Below are 24,272 nucleotides of genomic sequence, written 5' to 3'. Positions count from 1 at the left end.
TCAATATGTTTATTGCTTTAGAAATAAAAAACATCCATCATCACATATACATGACAGTTGCCTAGACAGTAAGTTTAGCCTCAATAAAGCAGCTCGTATCTTCATATTTCCGTTGCTTAAACCTAATACATATGAAGTCACATTGTTATTCATCAACATGTTTTTTAATAGCTGTTACATATTTTAGTTTGGATTGTTCTAATAAAATTTATTCATCAGTAATATAAGTAGCGCCTGCTAAGAAACAGGGATATTCTACAGCAGAGTTGTCTTGCAGTGTCCTAAAAAAGTGATTAGCTTAAATGTCATCTTACACTATCTTACTTGTTCCGACGAATATTTCAAAGTTTATATCAGCCATGCCATCACACAAACATTAAATGACACATACATTATTACTACTAATAATAAATAAATTATCTTGAGTTAAGGAGCAGAGCAATGGATTTATGACATTGGCGATACAATACACCAATATTTCCAGCTCTATTTACTTCTCCAAATAAATATTACATAGTATGAAAATTCTATAATTAATCAATAATTAAAAAATTAATGAGGAATAATATATTCACATGCAAAAACATATATGGAATGTGTAGCATTGGCTTGAACTTAAAATAAAATCATTCATTACTGCGTTATGCTAAGAGCTGATTATAGGTAAATCCCAATTTCCAGCATGGCACAACTAACCAGACAATATGATAGCAACGATATCATCTGTATTTCTTAACTTGGTTCATTTCTAAATATTACATGAGCCGTATGGTAGCAAGATAGAGGTTTTCTGAGGCAGGCAACTGTGAATGGCTGGTACCGTCGAAGCTCATTTCGTACGTTAGTATCCATTAATTACAAAATTTAATAATGAATCAAAGAATTTAGAATATTATGAAAATCGAGAATTTGTATTTGTCACGCGATTACGCTATAAGACGTTCCCACTATGAGCCTGAAGTGCATGACGCTACCGGTATTTAGCTGGTAATCATCATCATCACCCTATTCAAATGCACATGGAAACTTTTAAACTTATGTAATGTTCTTTACCAAGAATTTGTTTTACTTTTCACTGCCGCTAGTGAAACCGCCACCGAAGACTAGACAGAAAACTTTGTATTTAACACAATTGCAAAATTTATCATATTAATCAGTCATCCTAGGATTCCCAAGGCAGTTATGAGAACTTCTGTGAAACAAAGAATTGGTTAGAAATTACCTTATGGTACAGCTATACCATCCAGCACCGTTCGAGTCCCAAATAAACTTCTTCATTATACCTGCAGAATATTCCCATGACTGATAAAAATAATCTGTTCAGTGTCAGAACACCTCATTACACCATTACAGACGATAATCATCTTTGTGTAAAGTCCATAATCTACACTTAAATTCACATACTAAGTCATACTCAGGTTCTTTAGTGTTCCTATTGTCAGTATCAAAATTTTCAATCAATAATTTTGAGACAAAATATAGTTTTAGCTCAAATGTAATAATAACAGGACTCGTCCCAACGCCTAGACAGATTGTTTATTCAAAATTTTTGTTCATACGTCACATCTAACAACGAATGCCGAGCCATCAACAAACTAGAATCTCATCTCTATAAGAACATTATTCTCTTGAATCATATTTAACATTCAAAATTTACTCCCGCAATCCCTAAATAAATATTGATACTAAATTATTCCATCCCAAAATGTATAAAATCTTCATTTTACACAGCACTATTTCTTTGCTTCCTCTTTGAATTTCGCTCGTCAGTTGGTTTGTTGCTATTAATTTCAGCTGCCCATACTTATAAACGGCAAGCACCGATTAAAAGAAACAATTTTAGCCATCAACGTTCATGCACTGTTCGACACCATTTGCAATATTAATAGTTTAATATTCGTAATAATTAATTTCTTTGTGTGGAAAATAGAATAAGTTTAAAATATAAATAATTACATATAATCAGAATGCAGTATACTGATAAAGAAATTTTAGCATGCACATTTGTTACTGTAGCTAAATTCTGATTAAAATTTTATAAATATTGGAACTTAAAAAGATGCCTAGTCAAGTGTAGTCCTTGATAAGCAACATATTATATATATATATATATATATATAATTTATTTACTTTTAATTTCTCTTATTTATAAATCAAATTGTTTGGTGATTACTCGGTACAGCTTTAGAATACGGTTGTACAGTATAGAATATAATAAATTCTGGTAACATATCCAGACAAACGCAAATATTTTCTTTTACATCGTGGAATACTAACAAAACACACGATCGGTAACTGTAAGAATCAATGTCACGGATTCAGAATGATCCGTTACAATATTATGTACACGTATAGCACTTTTCTACAGTAACTTGAGCAATATTACATTAAAACATGCTACCATTTTCTGACACATTTCACTCCCTACATTCTGCTTCAAATGAAATGCAATTACATTAACAAAACAGCAACTGCAAGTAAAGACGGTAAATCTTTGGCAGAGAACCAGCCCGGTATGCTAAACCAAAGTACTGATATTATAGAGCATAAAGAGCTGGAGGGCCAATGGTTAACTTCTTCGCTTGAATGGTGCGTCATTCTTGGATCAACTCCAACATCACTGTTTTTTACTTCTGGCTTTTTACACTTTAGTTCTTATCTTTCAACTTAATAGCTCCTTAACTGATTCATAATGGTGGGTTAACACCGAAAATTTTATGTTCCCACTCAGAATCGGAAAATGAAATCTTTGAGTTTTACGTCCCACGGTTATGCCGGTTAGGCTAAAGGAGACGGTGATTATGAGAGATGAGTGAAATGGTGGAATGAAGAAAGTGGGAGGAAACGGGAGAACCCCGAGAAAACCCACGAGCACGGTGTTTGTCCACCACAAAGTTCACTTGGCGGAGGCTGGGATCGAACCCGAGACCCCAAGCACCAGAGGTGAACGCTCTACCACTGAGCCACCGCGCCCCCCCACTCAGAATCGAATCGGGGCCAAGCGTTTTCCATTCGGCTACTCGCTAGCTCATTGTGTGATAAGTTAATTTCAATTAGCAACACATAGTACTTGATCGTAATTTGTTCAAATCACATAATAATATATATGAACATTTTTTTAAGCCACACTGTACTGAACTACCTCAATAATAAAATGAGAATTATTAACGATACCTGCCATAATCAATTTATTCCTTAATTTTTCGAACGATTTTAAGTTTTAGAACTGCACAGTTGGTGAGCTCCGACCAATTCTTAAAACCAACTACAAAACTGAGTTTTTTTTTTGTTTTTTTTTTAATCACATTTACAACAAATTCCAAACAATCACAGCACATACTACTTAACTTTCTCATTTATTTAGCAATTAATTTGAAATTCCTTTTTCATAAACAGTTTTACGTCACTTTCTTTTCATACTTCTTACGTCACTTTCTTTTCATACTTCTTACATTACTTTTTTTTCATACTTCTTACGTCACTTTCTTAGAAACTGTAATACTAAAATACTGCATGTCGTTAGAACTACATTTTTTTTTTTTTTTTTTTTTTTTTTTTAACAGTGAGATAAAGGTAAATGAGAACTTACCTGTCAAACCCCACCACGTTGGGCACCTACTAGTAAGCTTAACAATTCCTGAAGCAAACATGAGACGGAAAAGAAGCCACTTAATTAACCACAAAGCAATTGCATCTTGTGGGGAGGTCTGGCGCTTGCTATAATACGTAACTGGTGCTACTAAGATGGTTAGAAAGCCTGCTTCCAGCAATAGTATGTCCCTATTGAAATGAAGCAAACTAATTACTATAATACAATAGGGCTACTACTTCTAAATTGTCAATAATCAGCTGAGAAAATAGCGATAATTACTTTGGCTGTGTACAAACCTGTAAGATTCTACAGTAGTAATAGTTTAAACTTACATTATTAATTTCTCACCTCACCTAACCTAACCTAACCTAACCTAACCTAACCTCATAAAGTATCTACTTGACATTTTAGTACTTTTATTGTAGCAGCAACTGCTTTCTTGAAGCCTACAACTGAAAAACCACCACTATTCTATTAAGCACAATTTTACTTTTAATATGAAACTTCTCGCAATCCGATATAAGACGTAACTTACTTTTCTGCTCATAGAGAAATATTCATCCTCTTCTTGCTTCAATTATTACATTAATTTATAAAAATGTATTTAGAATTTTATACCTGTCTATAAATTACAACTCTATATGGGACGCTTCTTAAAAGATATATAAGAGAAGAAACTGCCTGCATTAGTACTGCCTGATGCAATTGAAGAAAACTGTGAGGTTGGTTAGCTTTGGAAACTAACCCAAGACTTTTGGACCCGATAGGCAAACTGCCACTGCTTCCAACACTTCAGTTAAAGGTTATTAACGGAACTTTGAAAATTTCAATACATACCCATATACTATATTTGAACTCAAAGGAAAGCCAAATTTATTAGCTTCTTCTTGTCTCTAAAGTTTTATATATACGATAAGCATAAGCTCTAAAAGTACATACCATTATTTAACAAGCACATCTTTGCTATCACGATTAACGTTTTATCCCAGAGCACGTATTACCTTTATATGAATAACTTACTTATAGCTTTTAATCATTACCGAAAAATTTGTCAAAAATTTGATATCTAGAAAGCTCAAAGGCAAAAGTATCTTGAAATTAAAAATTCTACGAATACTTTCAAACAATTCGATGTGTCTCATGCGTGTTAAATTTAAATTATTTCATACATACTAAGAACTCTAGGCGCAGAACAACAATGGTTTGACTGACAATATTGGAGTTTAATGTTTCTTTCAGTACTACTACAATTCAAGATGTAATTTATAAACGGATGTGGGTTTCCACGAGTCATTTCTGGGATTATATTATACGATAGGTGCAAAACTATCGAATTCAATTGGAAACTATTGCTTTCGAAGTTAAGTTCTCAAATCGCAAACATTCATAATGACCACTGGGTCTAATCACACCTTGAAGTAGTAGATCATAGTACGAAACTACTTGCTACTCCACTCGATGGTGACTCGATAGTTACGATGTACCATTAAAATTTGTATTATTTTATATTTTAAATTTTTAAAAGTTTGATCCTCGTAAAGGATGAGGACCATAGTACCAGAACAATATCTGTAGCTTGAATAGCACTTACATGAGTAGAAAAAGCTATTAGTGTGTAACATCATACAACATGTTTTGGTTGAATCAAAATAATTCCACACGAGACGTTACTGTATGAAATTAGGTAAGATTACCTTCCTTGATTATTTAAAACATAACTGGTCGTTGTTTTACCGTATCAGAACTTCTTTAAACGAGTATTACTAACGTAAATGACCCTTTAGTTACAAGAGGTTCAAGGTAAGATTTTAAATATATGACTCCTTTTCGCTGTGGCCTTACTACCTCTTCTAATACTTCCTTCGTTTCGCTTTTAGACGGTCTTCGTATTGAGTGAGAACGATTAAATTTGCATCCCTATAATGAGTGCTTAAATGTAATCGACAATGTCGACATATTTATTAAATTTTACAGCATTAAGTACATATTTCTCATGATCACTTTTAAAGCTTATTTAGAACATTTTAAAATAACACGTTTTTATAATGTGTGAACAAAAGATGCTACTTACCACTGAAACCACAAGAACGTCTGTCCAACTTGGTAAAGAGACTGATACAGAACCCAAAGCACAAAAAATGTTGGGGCAGTGCAAAATTTTTGTGTTATGAACCTATAGGAAAAATAACACGAATTATATATGGCAATTATATTATTAAAGATCTATAATACACTAATTGTATAAAACGGGACCATCAAAAATAATAATAATAATAAATAAATAAATAAATAAATAAATAAATAAAGAATTAGTTTTCACATTAACCCATCTGTTTATGCCATAATATTGATAGTTCTCCTAACATTTTATCCATTTTAGTCATGTATTTTCACTTTTGAGATCAGTTTTTAACCAACGATGATAATATGTACTGTACCGTAACTTAATTCTTTGTTCTATAGACAACTCAGTGACCATATATTAATTAGTATAGTGTGGTCGTGTTGTAACAAAATAACTAAGGCCATTGTGTACTCCTTAAATGACTGAATGTCTCACTCGATATATTGGAGATAAAATTGACGAGGAACATTACGAGGTGAGTAATTTGAGGTACCACGTGTTCCATATTTTCGATAAGTAACTATTGCATAATGTACTTAGTAAAAAATAGAGAAAAATAATCACGTACACAGACTATACACTCTTTCTCTACACAGTTTTACACATAGGGGAAATAAAGTAGAAAGAAAGAAAGACTGAAAAAAAAAAATACCTGTGAAGCATCCACGTGGGAGAATTAATCTTGTAATGTAGGGTCTTGTGATGGTATGGCTAGGTTAAATGTGGTAGTGATAGAACTTGGTGGCGAAATATAAAAATAATGGAATAGTAGGTCGATAGGAGTGCAGAAAAGCAAAGTAATGATAAATGAAGAGAAAAATATAAATTAATAACAATGAACTATGAATAATAAAAAACAATAATAATGAAAATACTGGAAGATAATGCAGTATGAAAAGTACGAAACGAAATGTGTGGAGTGAAGTAGGGTATTATACACGGTTAGGACCAGCGGGGCGTTTCGCGGATAGGATGGTAATGTGTCTTTTCATCTCTTTCTAAGATATATGGAAGAGTTGGGTGAAGGATATTGAATATACGCGGAATCTGTTTTGTTACGTGCTCTGGGACAGGTAAACTGGGAATTTGGGTGCTGCAAGAGTATCGGTGATGCTTGATGCAGATCACAAGAAGAACCTGGTTTCATTTAAAGACGTAAATGAGGTTAGAGGAATTCCAGAATCGTGGGAAGTGTCATTTCCGTGACTATATAAGAAAATTAAACTGGTATTGAAAATAGGACAAGACCCTTTACGCCTGGGTTACTTGTATTTCTTCGGTGGAGGCGCACGAGTGTTTCAAGGAACCAGTTATATAATCAAAGTTTTTAATTTTGAGGACTCTTAGGTAAAAGATTTTAGGAAGGGTCGGAGAACCCATAGTGCGTATGAGATATTCCAATGTACACCAGTTTCTGTAGGAAACTGAGCCTGGAATCGATAGTATTGAATGTTAAAAGTTCGGAACAGAGGTGTGACAATTGTGGCGTTTTGTGTTTAGAAATTCTTCAAAAAGTGTTGGAACCGTGGAACATTGGTGTACAATAATGTTACACCTATGGAGACCAGAATGTTAACAGGAAGTATATGTCAGATGATGGAATACTAAACACGAATATCTATGTTTTTTAAGCATGATGGGAGAGTCTGGGGGTAGAGTAGAAGATAATAGTCGAGGAAAGTAGATGCATTTTGTCTTTTACAGGTTTTGGGCTTTTTGTAATAAGCTACAAGATGGCGGTTTGGGATAGGCCTTTAAGTGGACTATAATTGTCAAGGTAAAACTGGATTTTAATGACAGAATCATTATGAGAATCATGGGCGAAGTTTCCAGAGGTTTCTAATGGCTACGTTTCGAAAACTGCTAAGGTCGGTTCAAGAATGCTGCGAGCAGAGGGAAGGGTGAAAAAGACTGCCATTCGGAAGCAGGAAGGGTAATATAAGATCAAATTTATATTTCTATTTTTTAATTATTTTTCCTTATACTTGTATACATTTTTTATCTTCGTTTATTATTTTTCGCCCTTTTGTCTATAATTTTATCTCCTTCCACAAAACTCCCTCCACTTTCTTTCACTGCATCACACCCTCCATTACACCTGGGAGCTTCATAGCTACTTCTCTTTTAATCCTTCTTTCTCTTTTCCTATCTCTTTCCTTCCCTATATGACGAAGTGTTTAGAGAAAAGGTTAATATTGTAACTTTCTAGGTTTAATTTTACGTCTTCCCTATCTTCTGGCAAGCTTTTTATATACATATAGTACATATACACATTTAAATCAATACATAGGGTGACACCGTAACTTCTACCAGACCTTCAACTCAGCTTTATTTGAACATAAAGTACTGAAAGTAAAAAATGACATACTAAGGTGTGAGACAAATTTAATGATAAAATTATCAACTAACAAAAGCAACCGAAAATAAACAGAAGGCGAATTTTCAAATGGGAAGTAAGAATTTTCGATATAGATTCAGAATGTGCGCAAGAATTTTTTTTCAAAATAGTTCCTTTTCTAAAATTCGTGGTTTGTTCTAAATATGAACAAGAAAAAAGCAAACTACAAAAATCAGCTTAATACAAAGAACATTACTTGTTCACCCTTTCTAAAGTGAACCTTGTTAAAATATTAAATATTATGATCATAACACCCTAAATGCTATTTTAAAGTTTCAACTCCCTCAACAGACCGAAGTCGGATTTTTAAAATAGAATGAGGTTATCTTATTTTACATTTAGAATATCCACTGGTAAATACGGTTTCAAACATTTTTCCACGCCATTTACTTCGCCCTTAGAATGACACGGAAAATGGTGATTTACATAAATTTTTTCTCGTTCTTACTTCACGGGTAAAGCACGTACTTACAACGATAATGTATATTTCGTATGTACTTCTAAGTATCGTTTTTATTTACGGGCAAAAGTGCTATTTAAAAGGCACAAGCTATTAAGAAGAAGAAGAAAGTATATGAAGAAATAATTTAAATATTTTGTATTATATCGAGATTTTTCTTGCTTTCGTTGCTATGACAACTTGTTTATCTAGTTGACAAGGTAATGTAGAAATATATAGAACGAATAACCATTTTGTAGAATGTGATTGTTCATTTTTCAATGTGACAAATTCGATATATAGTACAAAATATATATTCTGAAGTGTATACTCGAGGTGTGATTTTATCATAATCTTACCTAGTATATAAATATTCAATATATATTTGGAATCAGGGATTGTAACGAAAGAAATAACGTCACATACTTACGGGAAAATATCTGAAATTAAAATCACTTATGCTCAGTTGCGCCAACCGAGGATTAACTGTGGACCTAAGTTAATCATCGAAGTGAGGATATTGTGTTCTGCCAACATCAAATAAACTATGCACCCAAATATACTCTGAAATATCAACAATGTAGCTTACTTTTCAATAGTCGATATTGCATTTTATTCAAGGGGATGTTTGTCCACCAGCATTACGACATATTCACTTTCCCGAGGAGTAAATTTCATTCGCCTTCTTCCCATATTTAGTACCAAAAGTTACTACATCCTACGCGAATCAGTTTTCATTTGTTACACGTACTTTCTGACCAATCAAACGAATGATACTTCATGTTATCTCCTAAAAGTCATAGTTTTATACCGCTTCCGATTATTAGTGGATAAGTTAATTCTTTCTCACTAACTGCTGGTACAACAATGTAAGGTTCTTATCCGAAGATAAAAGTAATTAACGAATTATCTTATGCGATCTTAATCCTTGATTGCTACCGAGAATTATTTTCTTCCGCCATTCCAAATCTGAAGCAAAATGATCACATACCATTTTAAAATTTAAGATGCAATCTGCTGCGGCGGAAGATTAAAATGTTACCATTTAATAAAACATTTGCAATTTATTTATAATAATATTTTGACAAAATTCCCGTTCCTTGACTTTAGAGAAGCTAAACAAGTGGTGTCCTATGGATTAAGCTGAATTTTCGGTTACATTTTTATGATTATTTTTAATGAAAACGAAGTACTTTAGAGAAAAAGCTTTAGAACATAAACCGGTGATTTTCTTGCAAACACTTCAAAATTTTCTAAAAAATTTTCAGTTAAGAAATTCGATTTCTGCTCTAGAAAGACCAGTTAAGACTTGTTTTCGAAGTTCAAAATACATTTGCGACATGCCATTTCATCAGTTTATGTTTCAAGACAAAATTCTGTGTGTAGTTCAAGCCTTAATAGCCTCATTTTGCATAAGTTTTTGTTAATATGCAGTCATCGCTTCTCCAAACAACAAAGTTTGGTCAGAATCTGTTAAAACCGATTTCAACAATGAAAACACATAGTTGGTCTGAGGAAGGACTGCCGGGACGATAAAACACAGAATCGCTTCTATTTTTGTCCCAATATCACATTGTCGATCTTTTAAACTTCAATGTACAAATTGGTTGCTATTTCTATTTCTCTACATATGTGTTTTACAGAAATTTGCTCTTAAGTATAGTATATCTGTGGGAATGGATGCCTCACTCAGTTACTCTAAATAAGAAATTGTTAGTAGATGGCAATGCAATAGTGCGATACAATTTTATTTTTCTTGACTGAAGTTTCTCTCTCTCTCTTTATATATATGACAACTATTTTTTTTCTTGAAAATAGTAACGAATAAAAAAATTCTGAAATATGCAAATGGAAGGTCAGTTCAGATGTAAACATTAAATGCAGGGAGATTGATGAACACACACACCACCAGAAAAAAAGATGAAAACAATTTTGTCGTTTCAAACGTGTTTTACTGTCAATTGCAACAGTACACAATAATACAGGGCAGGAACACATCTTAGAGTCCCTGCCATCTTGTGGATTCTTGGGGAGACTCCTGATGCCATGCACTGCACGTAGTTTGTAATGCACTATTGTGTACTGTTGCAATTGACAGTAAAAGAGTTTGAAACGACAAAATTTTTGTAGTCTTTTTTCTCGTCTATATCTTTATGGTAGTGTGTGTGTTCATCCATCTCCCTACATGTAATGTTTACATATGAACTAGCCTTCCATTTGCATATTTCGGAATTTTCTAATTCGTTACCATTTTCGAGAAAAAGAATACTTGCCATGACTTTTGCAATGACCCTCGAATATATATATATATATATATTTAGAGAAGTCTTTGTTAGTCTTTTCTCCATTGATAGTAATATCAATTCCCATAGATACAAGGAACCTGATTATCCTAAATGAAACCACCACGTGTGTTGGATCAAATTAGAAACATCTGAAAAAGGTAATGAATAATGTCCGGATTTGTATGTAATTACATATTTTTTCCTTCATATGTAGGTTTGTCAAATCCTTAAATGTTTGTGATTCACACCTGTAGGGTGCTTCAACTCAGGTTTCATATTACATATTTTTACATATTTTGACCAATATTACATATTTTTATGGTTTCTACTTTTTTTTTTTTTTTACATAAAACTGTCTTCAACTTTTGCGTTTACTGAAATTTTAACTTAAAATTAAAAAAAAAAACTCTCCAACTGTGCAAGGCCTGAATCTAGATTCAATTTTATCATGTCTATCTTTTCGTTTCTTTACCGAAAGAGAAATATCTTTTTTTTTTCTTTTTTTACTTATCAAACCATGTTTCGCAGAATTTTCGCCGATAACAAAAGAAATATAAGAAGAAACAAGTAAAAATTCTCCCTCCGGGGTACATTAGCAGCGCCCTTTATTCTCAACTCTGGAGGAAGACAGATCACGTGCCTGACAGGCCAGGAAATTCCTAAAATGAAGTCTATTTGATTGTTATCGGAGGTCGGACGGGAAAAAAGATGAAAGCAAATCCTGCAATTCAAGTTAAAACTGTATGCTAGTGTGCTTCCAGGAATTTACTGCAAGAGTTCGTTCCAAGAAGCTGGCGACAATGGCAATGTCATAGCAGGTAACCTAAGCTTTCAAAAACCTTCGCTTGTCTAACTGAATGACAGGAGGACAGTACTCTAGTATTGCAGTTGCAAAACGCACGTGTTCTGTATTGACCGTCGAAGTTAGAAATGACTCCGGTTGCCTCAACTTTATCCGCGAAATTGCGGTCGTGGGTAACTATCGATGATGCGTTTACTACGGACAGTAAAGTGGTGTTGTGCCAAATGTGTGATAAATAAAAATTTGCGAATTGCAAAACAAAAGTACTCTTGACACAAATGCATCAAGATACTTCAGTGAGTGAGTTTTTCAAAGACTTGTGCCAAGCAATGATAGCAGCAAACATTCCTTGGAACAAAGTTCGTGTCAAAATACCGTGCTTTTCTGGAGAAGTACTGCGGGCGTCGAATTCCTGACGACGAATCCACTCTTCGAAAGTGTTACCTCGAAGTTTGTTATAGGGAAGCTATAGATACCAGTGGGGCAGAAATAGGTAGTTCATATATATATATTTGGATTTCTGTGGACGAAACAACAGACGTTTTGGGACTTTATGTAGTAAATTTAGTGATTGGAAAGTTAAGTGAAGATGCTCCATCTAAATCCTATCTTATTGCGAGTAAATTGCTGGAACGCACGAATCATTCCACGATAGCTCGCTTTGTAAACGATGATCTTAAAGTGTTGTGGCCGGGAGGAGTTCAGGAAGAAAAAGTTCTTGTTCTCTATACAGACAGTGCAGCGTACATGTTAAAAGTGGCTAGAGCACTTACAGTTTTTTACCCTCACTTAATTCATTTCACCTGTATGGCCCATGCTCTTCAGTGTGTTGCTGAAGAGTTGAGAGACAACTTTTGCGAAGCAAATCAACAAGTTTCTTCCACGAAAGAAATGTTTGTTAAGGCGCCACAACGTGTTCAAGTTTACAGAGATCAACTGCCAGACGTGACACTTCCTCCGGAGCCTGTACTAACGCGATGGCAGTACATTTCTGGATAAAGGCAGTACAATGAACATTTTCAAAAAATTAAGCCTGTTGTTCATTCATTTCCATCGGAGTCTGCTGTGTCAGCTGGCACTGCTCAGAAACTGTTTAATGACTCAAAAGTAGCGTGTGATATCGCATACATAGACGGCAATTTTGGTTGGCTACCTACAAGCGTTAAAAAGCTAGAGACTGTTGGGCGGTCTCTTCCGGAATTCATGGAAATCATAGAGCATGCAAAGAGACTGCTGCAAGGTGTGTGGGGAGATGTAGGAGAAAAAGTTCAAAAGAAACTAAATGCAGTGCTGGAAAGAAACCCGGGTTACAACAGCCTATTGGCAGTGTGTGAGATTTTCAGTGGTGAAACAAGAATCCCCCCTGAGGATATTTCCTCTTACTACATCCCCCTGTTGAAATACGCTCCTGTTACCTCATGTGATGTGGAGAGATCATTGTCTGCATACAATAATATTCTATCCGATCGCCGACAAAATTTTACTTCTGATCATTTGGAAATGTACTTTATAGCCCATTGTGCAACAACACACAGTTGAACTGCAGGCACATCTTTTGTTAAGTACTTTATTTCAAATTAAAAATGTTCATTACCGGTAGTGGAAATATTCTTCAATCTTAGTTCAGCTGGTATTGTTTAAAAGATATAGGACTGCTTTTTCCCTTGCGCCGTGGTGACGGATGCGCATTTAGTGTAAAAAAGTTCTAGATTTGAAACGGGACCACACCACATGAGATTTCTGACGTACAAATGCCGTATGCATTGCTTTTCTCGGGGCTTTCCTGTTTCTCTCTAGCCGATTCACATCTTTCTTCATTCGCGTCTGATTTTTATTATTCTTCAATCAGTCACGTCAGTGACGTATGGCTGTCTCAGCTGTTCAAGCATTTCACTTCATTGGGGACTTGCATTAAGCAGGATAAAGTGTACTAGATTTTCCTTTTTATTACGTGTTAATATTTCGTTGTCATAAATATGTAACATGTGTAATATTACATATTCTTATATAATATTACATATTTCTTACATTTTAAGCGATTTTTGTTACATATTTAGGGGGTTGATATTACATAAAAATCCGGACTCTAGTAATGAAAATCAGTACAATGGCCAGCACGATCACCGGACTCAATACCTCTACAGTTTGTCTTTAGGATAATCTAAAGGTTATCATTTGTTAGTAAGCACGTTGAAAAACCATTCAAATACCACTCTTTGTGCATGTAACTTGACTTTTATTTCAATCTGTACAATGTTTTAAATTATTCCTTACCCCGTAAACGAAAGAAATACTCCCAACAGGGACAAAACATCCATCATATATTCAGTGTCTAGACCTAAGTACGGAGCTAGCCAAAGTAGTGTTGGTTTCCCAGATATCCTTTCCATCAGCAACTTTGATTTTGATTCCATCTGAGTTCTTGCTGGCAAAATTCCATTAGTACCATACAGACCTGGAAAATTACAGTTATACAATATTACCTTGGATACAGTGAAAGACATGCATTTTATAGCTCATTTTTGAAAATCTTCGCACCTGCGATTTTAATATTATTGTATAAATATACAATAGCTTGTTAATTTTATTATAATAGCGATACTTCGTCTGTGGCTAATGCTAATTCCTAATAGTTAACAATCGCCGCTTCACTACGTTCACTAGGAAAGTGCAATATTTTACAAGATTCATCGCCTACCCACATGAAGCGAACTACCATTTACACTAAGGCTGTAATTACATATATAAAATCCACAAGTATTTATTCCATGTCAAGCAGAATGTAAATTTAGTAACTAAGAACATGAACAAAGTATATTCACTACGGGTACGGGTAGTTATTTATTCAACAGGGCCCACTTTTAAGCCGTTAGTTAATTATACTCTAGATTCGAAAATGGTTACCGGTATTTCAATTCACGAAACTTTATACAGTTTTCTACAACTGGGTGCTCTACGGTGCAGACTAAGAATAGGTATACAAAAATAATATAATTAGAAAACATATGCCCTCCCCCTTTTGGATAAGATAGTCTCTTCAATATCTTCAAAAATGATATTTTATAAGCGACGTTATATTCATCAGTGAAGGTTTCCTTAGGGAGCCTAAACCACTGACTATAAATACAATGTTCTGGGCTTGCAATGATCGACTCAACCTGCCTCAAGATCAAACTAAAATTATTGTTACCGTAAGCTTTTCTCAGATAATGGCAGACTGCTACATTCCCAATATTGAATGTAGCAGTTAGGATTAAAGAGCACTTACGAGACCTTAAAGATTATGATCTCCCAATATCAGGTCTGTTAAAACATTATCTACATCACAGCACATTATTAAAAGGTGCAATCGCTCCATAAAACTACTTCGCAAATTGAAAGGTATAGTTAGGAATCTTTTTTCATTAGGACTACAGAACCGGAATTTAATCTGAACCAGGACTCATTTAATATAAACAGGAACTATATTATCAAGCTTAGCAACATTTCCAATAACTTCGAACAAACTTTGTGATTTTCCATACTGCAAATTAACTCAACCACTTTTCATACATTTTAATAACTGCACAAGTGGTACTGGCAACATTGTAAGATGGCGATGTGGATCCTAGTTCTTCATATTGTATACACTAGCCTTCTTAATTTTAATTGAAAGTATATTTAGTCTACTCTGCCAGTGCATTAAGATTCAGTTTATATTTATGCAGCGTGAAGGGACAGTGCCAGTTGGAAGAGAGACAGAGGCAACATAAAAAATGTAAAATATCATCAACTTAGCAAGAAACTGAAGGCACACGTCTGGAAGATGTCAATGTGACATCGAAATTATCTCGATTGAATAAAACACAAATATGCTACGGTGTGTGATTTTATTAATTCTTCACCATGACTACACTTTTTTTTTTTTTTTTTTTTTTTTTTTTTTTTTTGTAGTACACGCCCATATGAACGCATCTCCCAGCCATACTTTTGTTTCTTTACATACAGTAGTTTCCCCCTCCCCCTTCAACTCTTAGTAATTCGAACACTGAATAGTATTCTGACATTAACCTGTATTAATATTCATAATTAACTATGCTTTTACTGTATACTGCATACAATAACCGCATCACTTGTAAATAATCTAAATATTTGTAACTTCTCAGTAACGGATACTTCCTATTTGCAGACAAATAATCATGTCCCGCCGTTGTCTGTTATTCGGAAGTCTCACTGTATTATAAGAGATCATGGCCTAACAAAATAAATAAGATTTAACTGAGCAGACAAGCCAGAGCGATTTTATGCATTGCACCTCTTCCTACTTGATTCTTAGAAATAAACAGAGCACATACAAATATCCAAAAGGTTAATCGGTGGTTTCTCAAGGATTATTGTCATCTCAAAAAGCAATCGGAGTCAACTGTCCTCGACATAAGCATGAATCTTCGAAATAAAACTCCTTCGGTCATCTATTCAAATGTCAGTCAGTATTTAACTCACGTTCTAAGAATTTAGTAGGATAGAACAGTGCCATCGATAGCTTTCTCAAGCTTCACTTGTGAGGGTATGCGGTAAAAATGGCAGGCGGAAAAACAATATGTGATATAAGTCATTTAGCCGGCTGTCCAAGTCTGCCAATCAGGTTCCAGCACTCCTTACCAGCCAAACACATTCAGAGATTTGTTGTACTTTGGATCATAAACTTTTAATGAACCCCTGAGACATATAAATATGTGTTTGTGTGGTGTCAGACAACATATTTTACTTGAGTGACCAATGCCTTCAGTGTTTACACAGTATATGATAAATACAGAGGTTCTTCAGCCTACGTTTGGCCGATTTCGTTCCTTCCCCCTTCCGGGCAGAATGGACTCATCCGACCTGGCTCGTGGCGTCCTGCACTGTCGTGCAGTGGTTTCCTGGGAGCGGAGTTGTTTTTCCATTGTTGTGAGTGTTGTGTTAAATTTGTTTCCAAGTGTGTAGGTTTCCGCTCTGTGACCAAAATGCCGCCCAAACTAAGCCGGTTTTAGGAAGGCTATGTCGCGGCTCTTTATGACGCCCACTTTAGTGTTTCTGTCATTAGAAAACAGTGCAACGGTTGCAACATCAGTTTAAGTGGAATAAAAAATGTTATTTAAAAGTACAAGGGCAACGAAGTGCCACCATTTGGATCACCAACGAAGTTGCCTAGGAAGCGGGAATGCACCAAGGCCACCTCCACCATGCAGAGGAAACTTCGCAAAATGGCAATGCAAGAAAATCCGCCAACACAAAGGTGTATGGCTAATCGTCTTGACGTGTCTTGGGGGGACTGTGAGCCGGACGTTATACCATCAACTCAAGTTGGAAAAAGTCATGAAAGCTCGCGGCCATCTTCTCACGGATGCCCACCAAAAGGAACGAAAGTGTAACGCCCGGAAGCTGTACGAACGGCATCTGGCAAAACAAAGTTGGATGTACGTCGTTACGCTCGATGAAGCATGGATTTACCTTTCCGACTGCGGCAAACCGAGCGCCATCATGTACCGAGAGAAAGGCGCCAAGAACTTCAGAAGGTGAGTCCGTGTCTGTAAAGAATCCTTCCCAAAAGAGTTCATGGTCGTTACTGGCTACTGTTACCGAGGTAAACTTGAAGATTCGTAGGGTGGCGAAGAACTGCAAAATAAATTCGCAGTATGTTCAGGAGATCATGCGACCGATCTACGAGCATGAGATTCCAACAATGTACGGAAGTGACGCCAATCTGGCGCACAATCACATGGACAAGGCCTCATCACATACCTCACGATCGTCCCTCGCATTCTACAGGGAGATGGAGGAGGCAAGTGGTATACAGGGGATACCTTTCAATGAGGAACCTGTTAAATCTTCAGATGTAAGTCCTATGGACTAATGTGGATTTGGATTGCTGAAGCGGGCTTTGGGAAAACGGCGTGTGACAACTGTGGGAAAACTTTGGAAAGCTGTGCAAAGGGAATGGGACAAGATTCCCCTCCCAGTTCTTCAGAGAAGCCTATTACAGTGGAAATTACGCTGTCGGGCTATTGTTAGGAACCAAGGGAAACACATCGAGCACTTACGGACCTGGCGCCACGGATTCTTCTAAATTTTTAGGTAAGTCGAAATCGGCCAAATGTAGACTAAACAACCTCTGTACAAAATATGGAAGTGATGAAATCCAACAAGGGAGGTGAGTTATTTTATTATCATGATATTTTTACACAAAACGATTGACACTAAAAACAGTGTACGTTGGAAATGTGCTGAAAGAAGAAAACTGTCATCCAATTTTGAGAACCAGTATTTAAAGAACCAAATCTCTCTACTTCATGAACACAATCATTTGATTGATAACAATAATTTAAAAGTTATAAAGAGTCGTTCGGCTTTAAAAGAAAAATCCAAACAGTGTAATAGTACCCCATTAAAAATATATGCAGAAGTTCTGCAACAAGATGATGTTATGTGTGCCAGATTACCATCTGAAGAAACATGCAAAAGGACTATGAGAAATAACAAGAGTCCGCGAGAACCTTCCAGCTTGAAAGAGCTTGTTTTAGAGGATCTTGAGATATTAATTATAATATGATCTTTTTATTGTTTTCAAGTGATGGTTGATAAGTGCGCTGGCTTGGATTACCATTTGTCGCCCAGTACGGTTGTATATGTGATTTTGAAGTAGCAGTTCACAACGCAGTTCGAAATAAGCTTGGACATGATGTTTCTATACAAGGATGATTCTTCCATCTACGACAAACTACTTATCGTAAAATTTAAGAATTGGGTCTGTCAGGACTCTATACAGAAGAGTTTTCTATGTTCTGCAACCAAATTGATTTACTGGCGTTTCTTCCATGTGAAGATGCGTTGCAGGGCATGGAATACTTAAAATAGATAGCTCCTCCAGAAGCAGAAGAGCTCATTCATTATTTTGATTCAATATACGTATCCGGTTCATACAGGAGGGTAGGGGGAAGAAACTCTGACAGTAAGACGGTTACCCTTATAAAGACTTCTGCATATTACACTGCAACGACTATCTGTTCTGAATGAAAGATCTATTTCAAATATTGCATAAATTGATTCATTACCAGGTAAAGCTACGTTTGTGTTTCGATACGACATTGGTAGGACACATTCGCGGACGCTGTAACAGCTTGGATATTTTGTATCCTTTGAGAACTACAAATATCATTAATCACTTACTGTCGTCAAAATTCACAACCTAAATCTTCAAAAAGTTAACTTTAAATGCTAGGGGTGTCGCTAGAAATACAACTTTTTGGAAAAGTTTGAACTAGGCGAGTTTTGGGTCCATCCAGAAAGGAGGTAACTTATGCAAAAATACATTTGAAAAAGGAACCTATACAAATGATGCATAGCAAGCCATCAAAATTATTGCTGCGAAGTTTCCGGTCTTTATTTCAAAATGGAGGCCACATTCATTGACAGAGGCAAGTAGGTTAAGTTTGTTTAGTTGCCTATTTCTGCTCCCTCTCCCTTCTGTGAAACTTATCCCTGGTTTTCTCTCTATTATTATTTTTAAATGATCTTCTAATGGTTTTCTCATATCTATTCTGATGCATCATGCTGATACCCACATGTTGATGTCAGGTGTAAGCGAAAGAATGCAAGTAAGATAAAAGTTCAGGAGGTCTGTATTGCGTGCTATTCGAAGTCTCTGTTAGTTGCACAGGGTGTCTACTAAAATTCCAAAATGAAATTTCGTGACTTTTTCGTGACCTTTTATTTACCAAATCATAAAATTTTCTAACATTTTGAAGAGCGAATTTGGGTGCAAATTAGGCCGAATTTTCATCCATGCGATAGAAACGTACTTTGCTTGCGATTTGGTAGCGTCTAAAGCCGAACATAGACATTTTTGGTGGTGAATTTTGACGTTTTATAGAACAAATTTTTCCAATCTGTACTTACATTTGTACAGTTAAAAAAAAATAGTGACCCAAAAGCTAAATTTCGTGACTTTCATGACCGATTTCTGATTTCGTGACTTTCGTGACCGATAGACATCCTGTTGCAGCTAAGGAAAGTCTTTTTAAGTGCCAGGCGTGTCAATCTCCTTCCATTTTTTTTAACATCCCACTATTAATGAAAGTGAATGACTTTAAATTATATTTTCGTACTCCCCCACCGAGATCACGAACACGCACTAGCCACTAGACCAACAGAAAGGGCTAACTCCCTTAAGAGCTTGGGTGCAACCCCCCAAATTTACGATTCTCCAGTTTGAATGTACCATTTTCAACGAAAAATTATCTCCCCTAAAACAATCTCATGGGTGCACCCTGCTCCTAAATCCCGCCTGTGGGCACCCTTGCTGTTGCAGTACCGTACTTACGCCAAGGTGGTTTACATAAGAATTTCCCTTATATTACGCAACGTTAACGTATGCTAAATCTACACCTAAATTAAACTAAGGAAAGTTAGATTACTACCGGAATAAAATTTTTAAGGCATTCATCAAGAAACACCATTCTTGATTCACAAAATGGATCTACACAACACAAATTTAACGAGAAGAAAATAAGTTTCTCATATATTAACACAATTCAATAACAGTAATATTCAGTTGTAGCAACAAATTGGTGCAGGTCAAGTTTAGGTGCACCACATTTTGCAAAATTTACAGATGAAATTCAATACTGATCGAAAGATACGATTATAAGGAACAGATTTCTGAAGGCAGGATAATTAAATATTAAGTAATACAGCTGTATTTTATCTTTACACATGTAGGGTTACTGGTGTAAAATCTTTACAAGTGCTGCATGACGGTTAAAACTAAGGACCTTTGTGCCGCAGAGTAGGTCCACCATGTTGAGGTTTACGATAGTTCAGAGTAGGTTAATTTACTTTAGTTTCGGTTGGACTCAATACGTCTGGACCTACTCTGCGGCACTTAGTCCAAAAATAAGTAAGTGTATGTGAAAAATAACCATATTAGATATTATTTTCTGACGACGCAGAAAATATAGAAAATATGTGCACAGTATACAGAAGTTGTATTGTATTACGTCCCACGGTCAAACCCTTAAAACTTACAAAATTTACGGGGAAATTGATACAATTAAACAAAATTTAATCATCAAACAAACAAGGCAATAAAGGTTATCACTGTACTGTGAGTGTACAGAGAAAAATGAAATGAAATATTTGTTTTACGTCCCACGGTTATGCCGGTTAGGCTAAAGAAGACGGTGATGATGAGAGATGAGTGAAATGGTGGAATGAAGAAAGTGGGAGGAAACAGGAGAACCCTGAGAAAACCCACGCACGAGCACGGTACAGAGAAAAGTGAAGATTAATCTTGGACTATACGAAGGTGCGTAGTGAGGTCTATATTAGATAAACTGATAATAGAGTATAATGTGTCAGTGTTTCAAATATACGGCCTTACTAACTAATATAAAAAGTATGTGATGCAATAGGAGAGAGTAAGGAGTCTACTGTTTGTAACAACACTCGATAGTGTCCCATAATGTATCGCCCTTTGGGGCATCGGGGTTATCCTATTTTAGGGGAGCATAAATTTGCAAAATCTACGGAAAAATACGCGAACTGATTTCACAATAGGATTGTATAAGTAATCAAAATATATCGTTACCTTACGCTTCATTAGATACACGAAATGCAAACTGTGCTCGTTATCACGTATTACTCCATAAGACGTAATGTGCCAATAAGTTGTGCCACACGCAAGGCTTGTGTTTCTATGCCATGTGTTCTTCCAGTGTTCTTGTTTATGCGGAAACCTACCGTCCCTGACACGCCTGCTTCATACAGACGCACCTCTTATACGCTTCTGCCCTAAATGTTAGATAGAATTTGTGTTTATTAGAGGTCACCTAGCTCCAGTTGGTTCGTATTTTATGCAATATACTTTTCATGCAAAGCTATAACCTCCCTCACAATGATACGGTACGGAAACATGCTTATAATTCCATTGAAACACTGCTTTCGTTATTTCTGAATATGACAGTTTACAACACTGAACCTTTGAAAAGTAAGACTTTTTTGTAATAAAACAATATGGATACACACGTAGTCAGTGAAGAATAAAGAAAGCATGGAATTAACAAATACTGTATATGCGAAATGCAATTACAGCTGAATTAGGGAAATGCAAGGAGTAATTGTAACGTACAGTAAGGTAACAATACGTAATTAGGAAAATAACGTTTCAAACAGCTTTATGTTCCTCAGATAACGGGTGGTGATCAGAGGAACCTTAGAAGCTGCATTTTATTTTACAAGTGTAGCGTTATTAGTGTGAAACCATTACAAATGCTATAGGAACTCGTATCATGGGTTAAGCGCCGTATCGCCGGACCAATTTTAGGAAATTTACCGGGTCAATTGATTAATTTATTTAAGTTTGTGAGTAAGAATGAGTACAAGGCAGGTAAGGGGAATAGTAAAAGTTAAGAAAGTGATTGTATTTGTTGATTGTTTTTGATGTTGTTACCGGCACTGTATGTGGAAGCGGATGGACTATTTCGCGGAGAGGTACACTTGTTTTACTATACGGTTCCATAAATTGTAAAATGTACAGAAAAAATTTGACAAGCCTTTAATTTGCCCATTTCATGTCGAGAACAGGGCCCAACCAACTGCTGCCAGGCTTCTAATCCGTTTCTAGTACTACTATTACTACTCTTACTCCTGTTCCTCCTATCCGCCTAATGTAATGCTGCACGCCTAATGTAACGTAATCTAACGTAATTTAATGTAATTCAACAAAATATAACCGAATGCAATACTTTTTGGTGTTTTTTTTTTCTTTTTTCAGTTTTTAAAGTGGTCCGGCGATACGGTACAAATGCCCGTATCACTTTCAAAACTCACGCATTTTTAACCTTCATTATGTGCATATTCACTAGCTTCGCTCTGCTCCGACACGTTAAACATTCGTGCTGAGTGGTCACTATGACAGGTTGGTTTTTATTTTTCGCATTGCAGTTTTCATGGCATATATCCAAATTCTTTGTTAATAATTGTAACTTTAATTCAAATCGTGAAATAACTGCAACTTTTCAACAATTACTCGCGGTAGCCTCCCTGATGTTCATCTATGCTAAGTGGTATATTGTCATGTCGCCCAGCACAAATCTTTTGGAGGTCAATTACAAGGAAGCTAGTAAAAGAATTTTAATTTTTCAACAATTACTTCGAGCAGTGTGCTTAAATTTGACCTGCATAAGTAAATTATGTGAAATTATCAATCTTTAGCAGGATTAAATACTTACACCTCACTTTAAAGTAAAACGTAAAGTATAATTAGTGTAACGCTGTGATCCTTAAATTTCCAAACTTACGCATTACCACTCGACCGTGGTAGTGGAATCATATATAAAATTATAATTTCATCTAGTGTTACCGCAAACACTTACCTGGAATTTGTATATACAGCGATGTAAACGCGAACAAATAAATAACACACATTCCTCGTAGGAACAGATTCCTAGTATATCTTATATTCGCCATTTTAACAAAGAATTGTTCAAAGTATATGATTTTCTACTTCAGTTTTCAAAGGCATAAGTTTTTCGAAAACGATATATAATGGCGCTCCCCAACCTTCGTTATTTACATCAATACCATTACAATCACAGATTATCAACACTTCCGTGCGTTAAAAACTCCCACGGCACGCTGAAGAAACGCGACGCGACCCACGCGACTTCAAGGTTGCCAATAAAAGCAAACGAAACATCATACATATTTTAGTGCACTGACGTAAAATATTTAGATTCTCTGATCAAAGTTACTATTTGTAGCGTAGTAAGTTGACTATGTGCTCATTTCTCCCAAGCTAAGATTAAATTAATTTTACTAGGTAATAAGTAAATTGCTAATAAGTTGAAAAGTTACAGATGGACGGCGGTAGAAAGAGGCTAGAAGTATCAATTGATCTGATAAAGTATTAAAAAACATACTTCTACTATTTAAAAAAAAATGCACTTTAGCTATATTCGAACATTTGGCAATGGCAGATGAAAACCGATTAGCTACTCATATTTACCCGGCGCCAAAACATCTAATGTACTCTTTTATTCAGGACCGGCTCTATCGTATATGCAACACGTGATTTTGCACGGAGCGGGAAGTTTTGAGGGGCGGCAAAATCTGTCATAACAACATTAAATATTTATTTATATATTTCTTGCTGGAAACAAGTTTCATGATGATTATTGTTAAATTTACTAAGCTCAGACACGTAGCCAGGGTTTCGTGAAGGGGGGGTCCGTGACATGAAATACTGTGGTCATCACAAAAGAGCAAACCTTTCACTCTAAACGGAGCAAAAAAATCACTCTAAACTATTTTACTGGAACATATATTGGTTCGTTTAGCCAGGATTTCGTAACGGGGGGGGGGGGACATGAAATTCTCAAGGCCCAGGAGCTCGATCAATCTAAACTACTTCACTATCAACATATATTGGTTTGTTAGGAGAATAAAATGAAGATATGTTGGCAAGTATTTTAATAACAAACTATGAAGAAATTTCGAGCAAAATAATGATAAAAAAAAGTATTGAAAAAGATTTTGCAATATTTACGTCCTTCTCCTGTTTAACAATTTTCCTTTCGTTATGACCTCAATTATTATAAAAATTACATACTGA

General features: G+C 35.5%; 1 protein-coding gene across 1 annotated transcript in view; it reads right to left on the bottom strand.

The window, feature by feature from the left end:
• Positions 1-23,357, bottom strand: part of LOC145660555 (lipase maturation factor 2-like) — a 71,545-nt gene extending 48,188 nt beyond the window's left edge. Inside the window, exons 1-4 of the mRNA XM_081725776.1 lie at positions 23,035-23,357; positions 13,916-14,096; positions 5,664-5,765; positions 3,590-3,780 (exon numbers count right to left, since the gene is read on the bottom strand). Coding sequence (XP_081581902.1) covers positions 3,590-3,780; positions 5,664-5,765; positions 13,916-14,096; positions 23,035-23,128 — 568 coding nt within the window. The 5' untranslated portion in view covers positions 23,129-23,357. The remainder of the gene's footprint in view (positions 1-3,589; positions 3,781-5,663; positions 5,766-13,915; positions 14,097-23,034) is intronic.
• Between the last annotated feature and the right edge of the window lie 915 nt (positions 23,358-24,272).

Source organism: Thermobia domestica, chromosome 1, assembly GCF_964235325.1.
Source record: "Thermobia domestica chromosome 1, izTheDome1.hap1.1, whole genome shotgun sequence".
Lineage (NCBI taxonomy): Eukaryota > Metazoa > Arthropoda > Insecta > Zygentoma > Lepismatidae > Thermobia > Thermobia domestica.
This window is presented reverse-complemented; position numbering and strand designations above follow the sequence as displayed.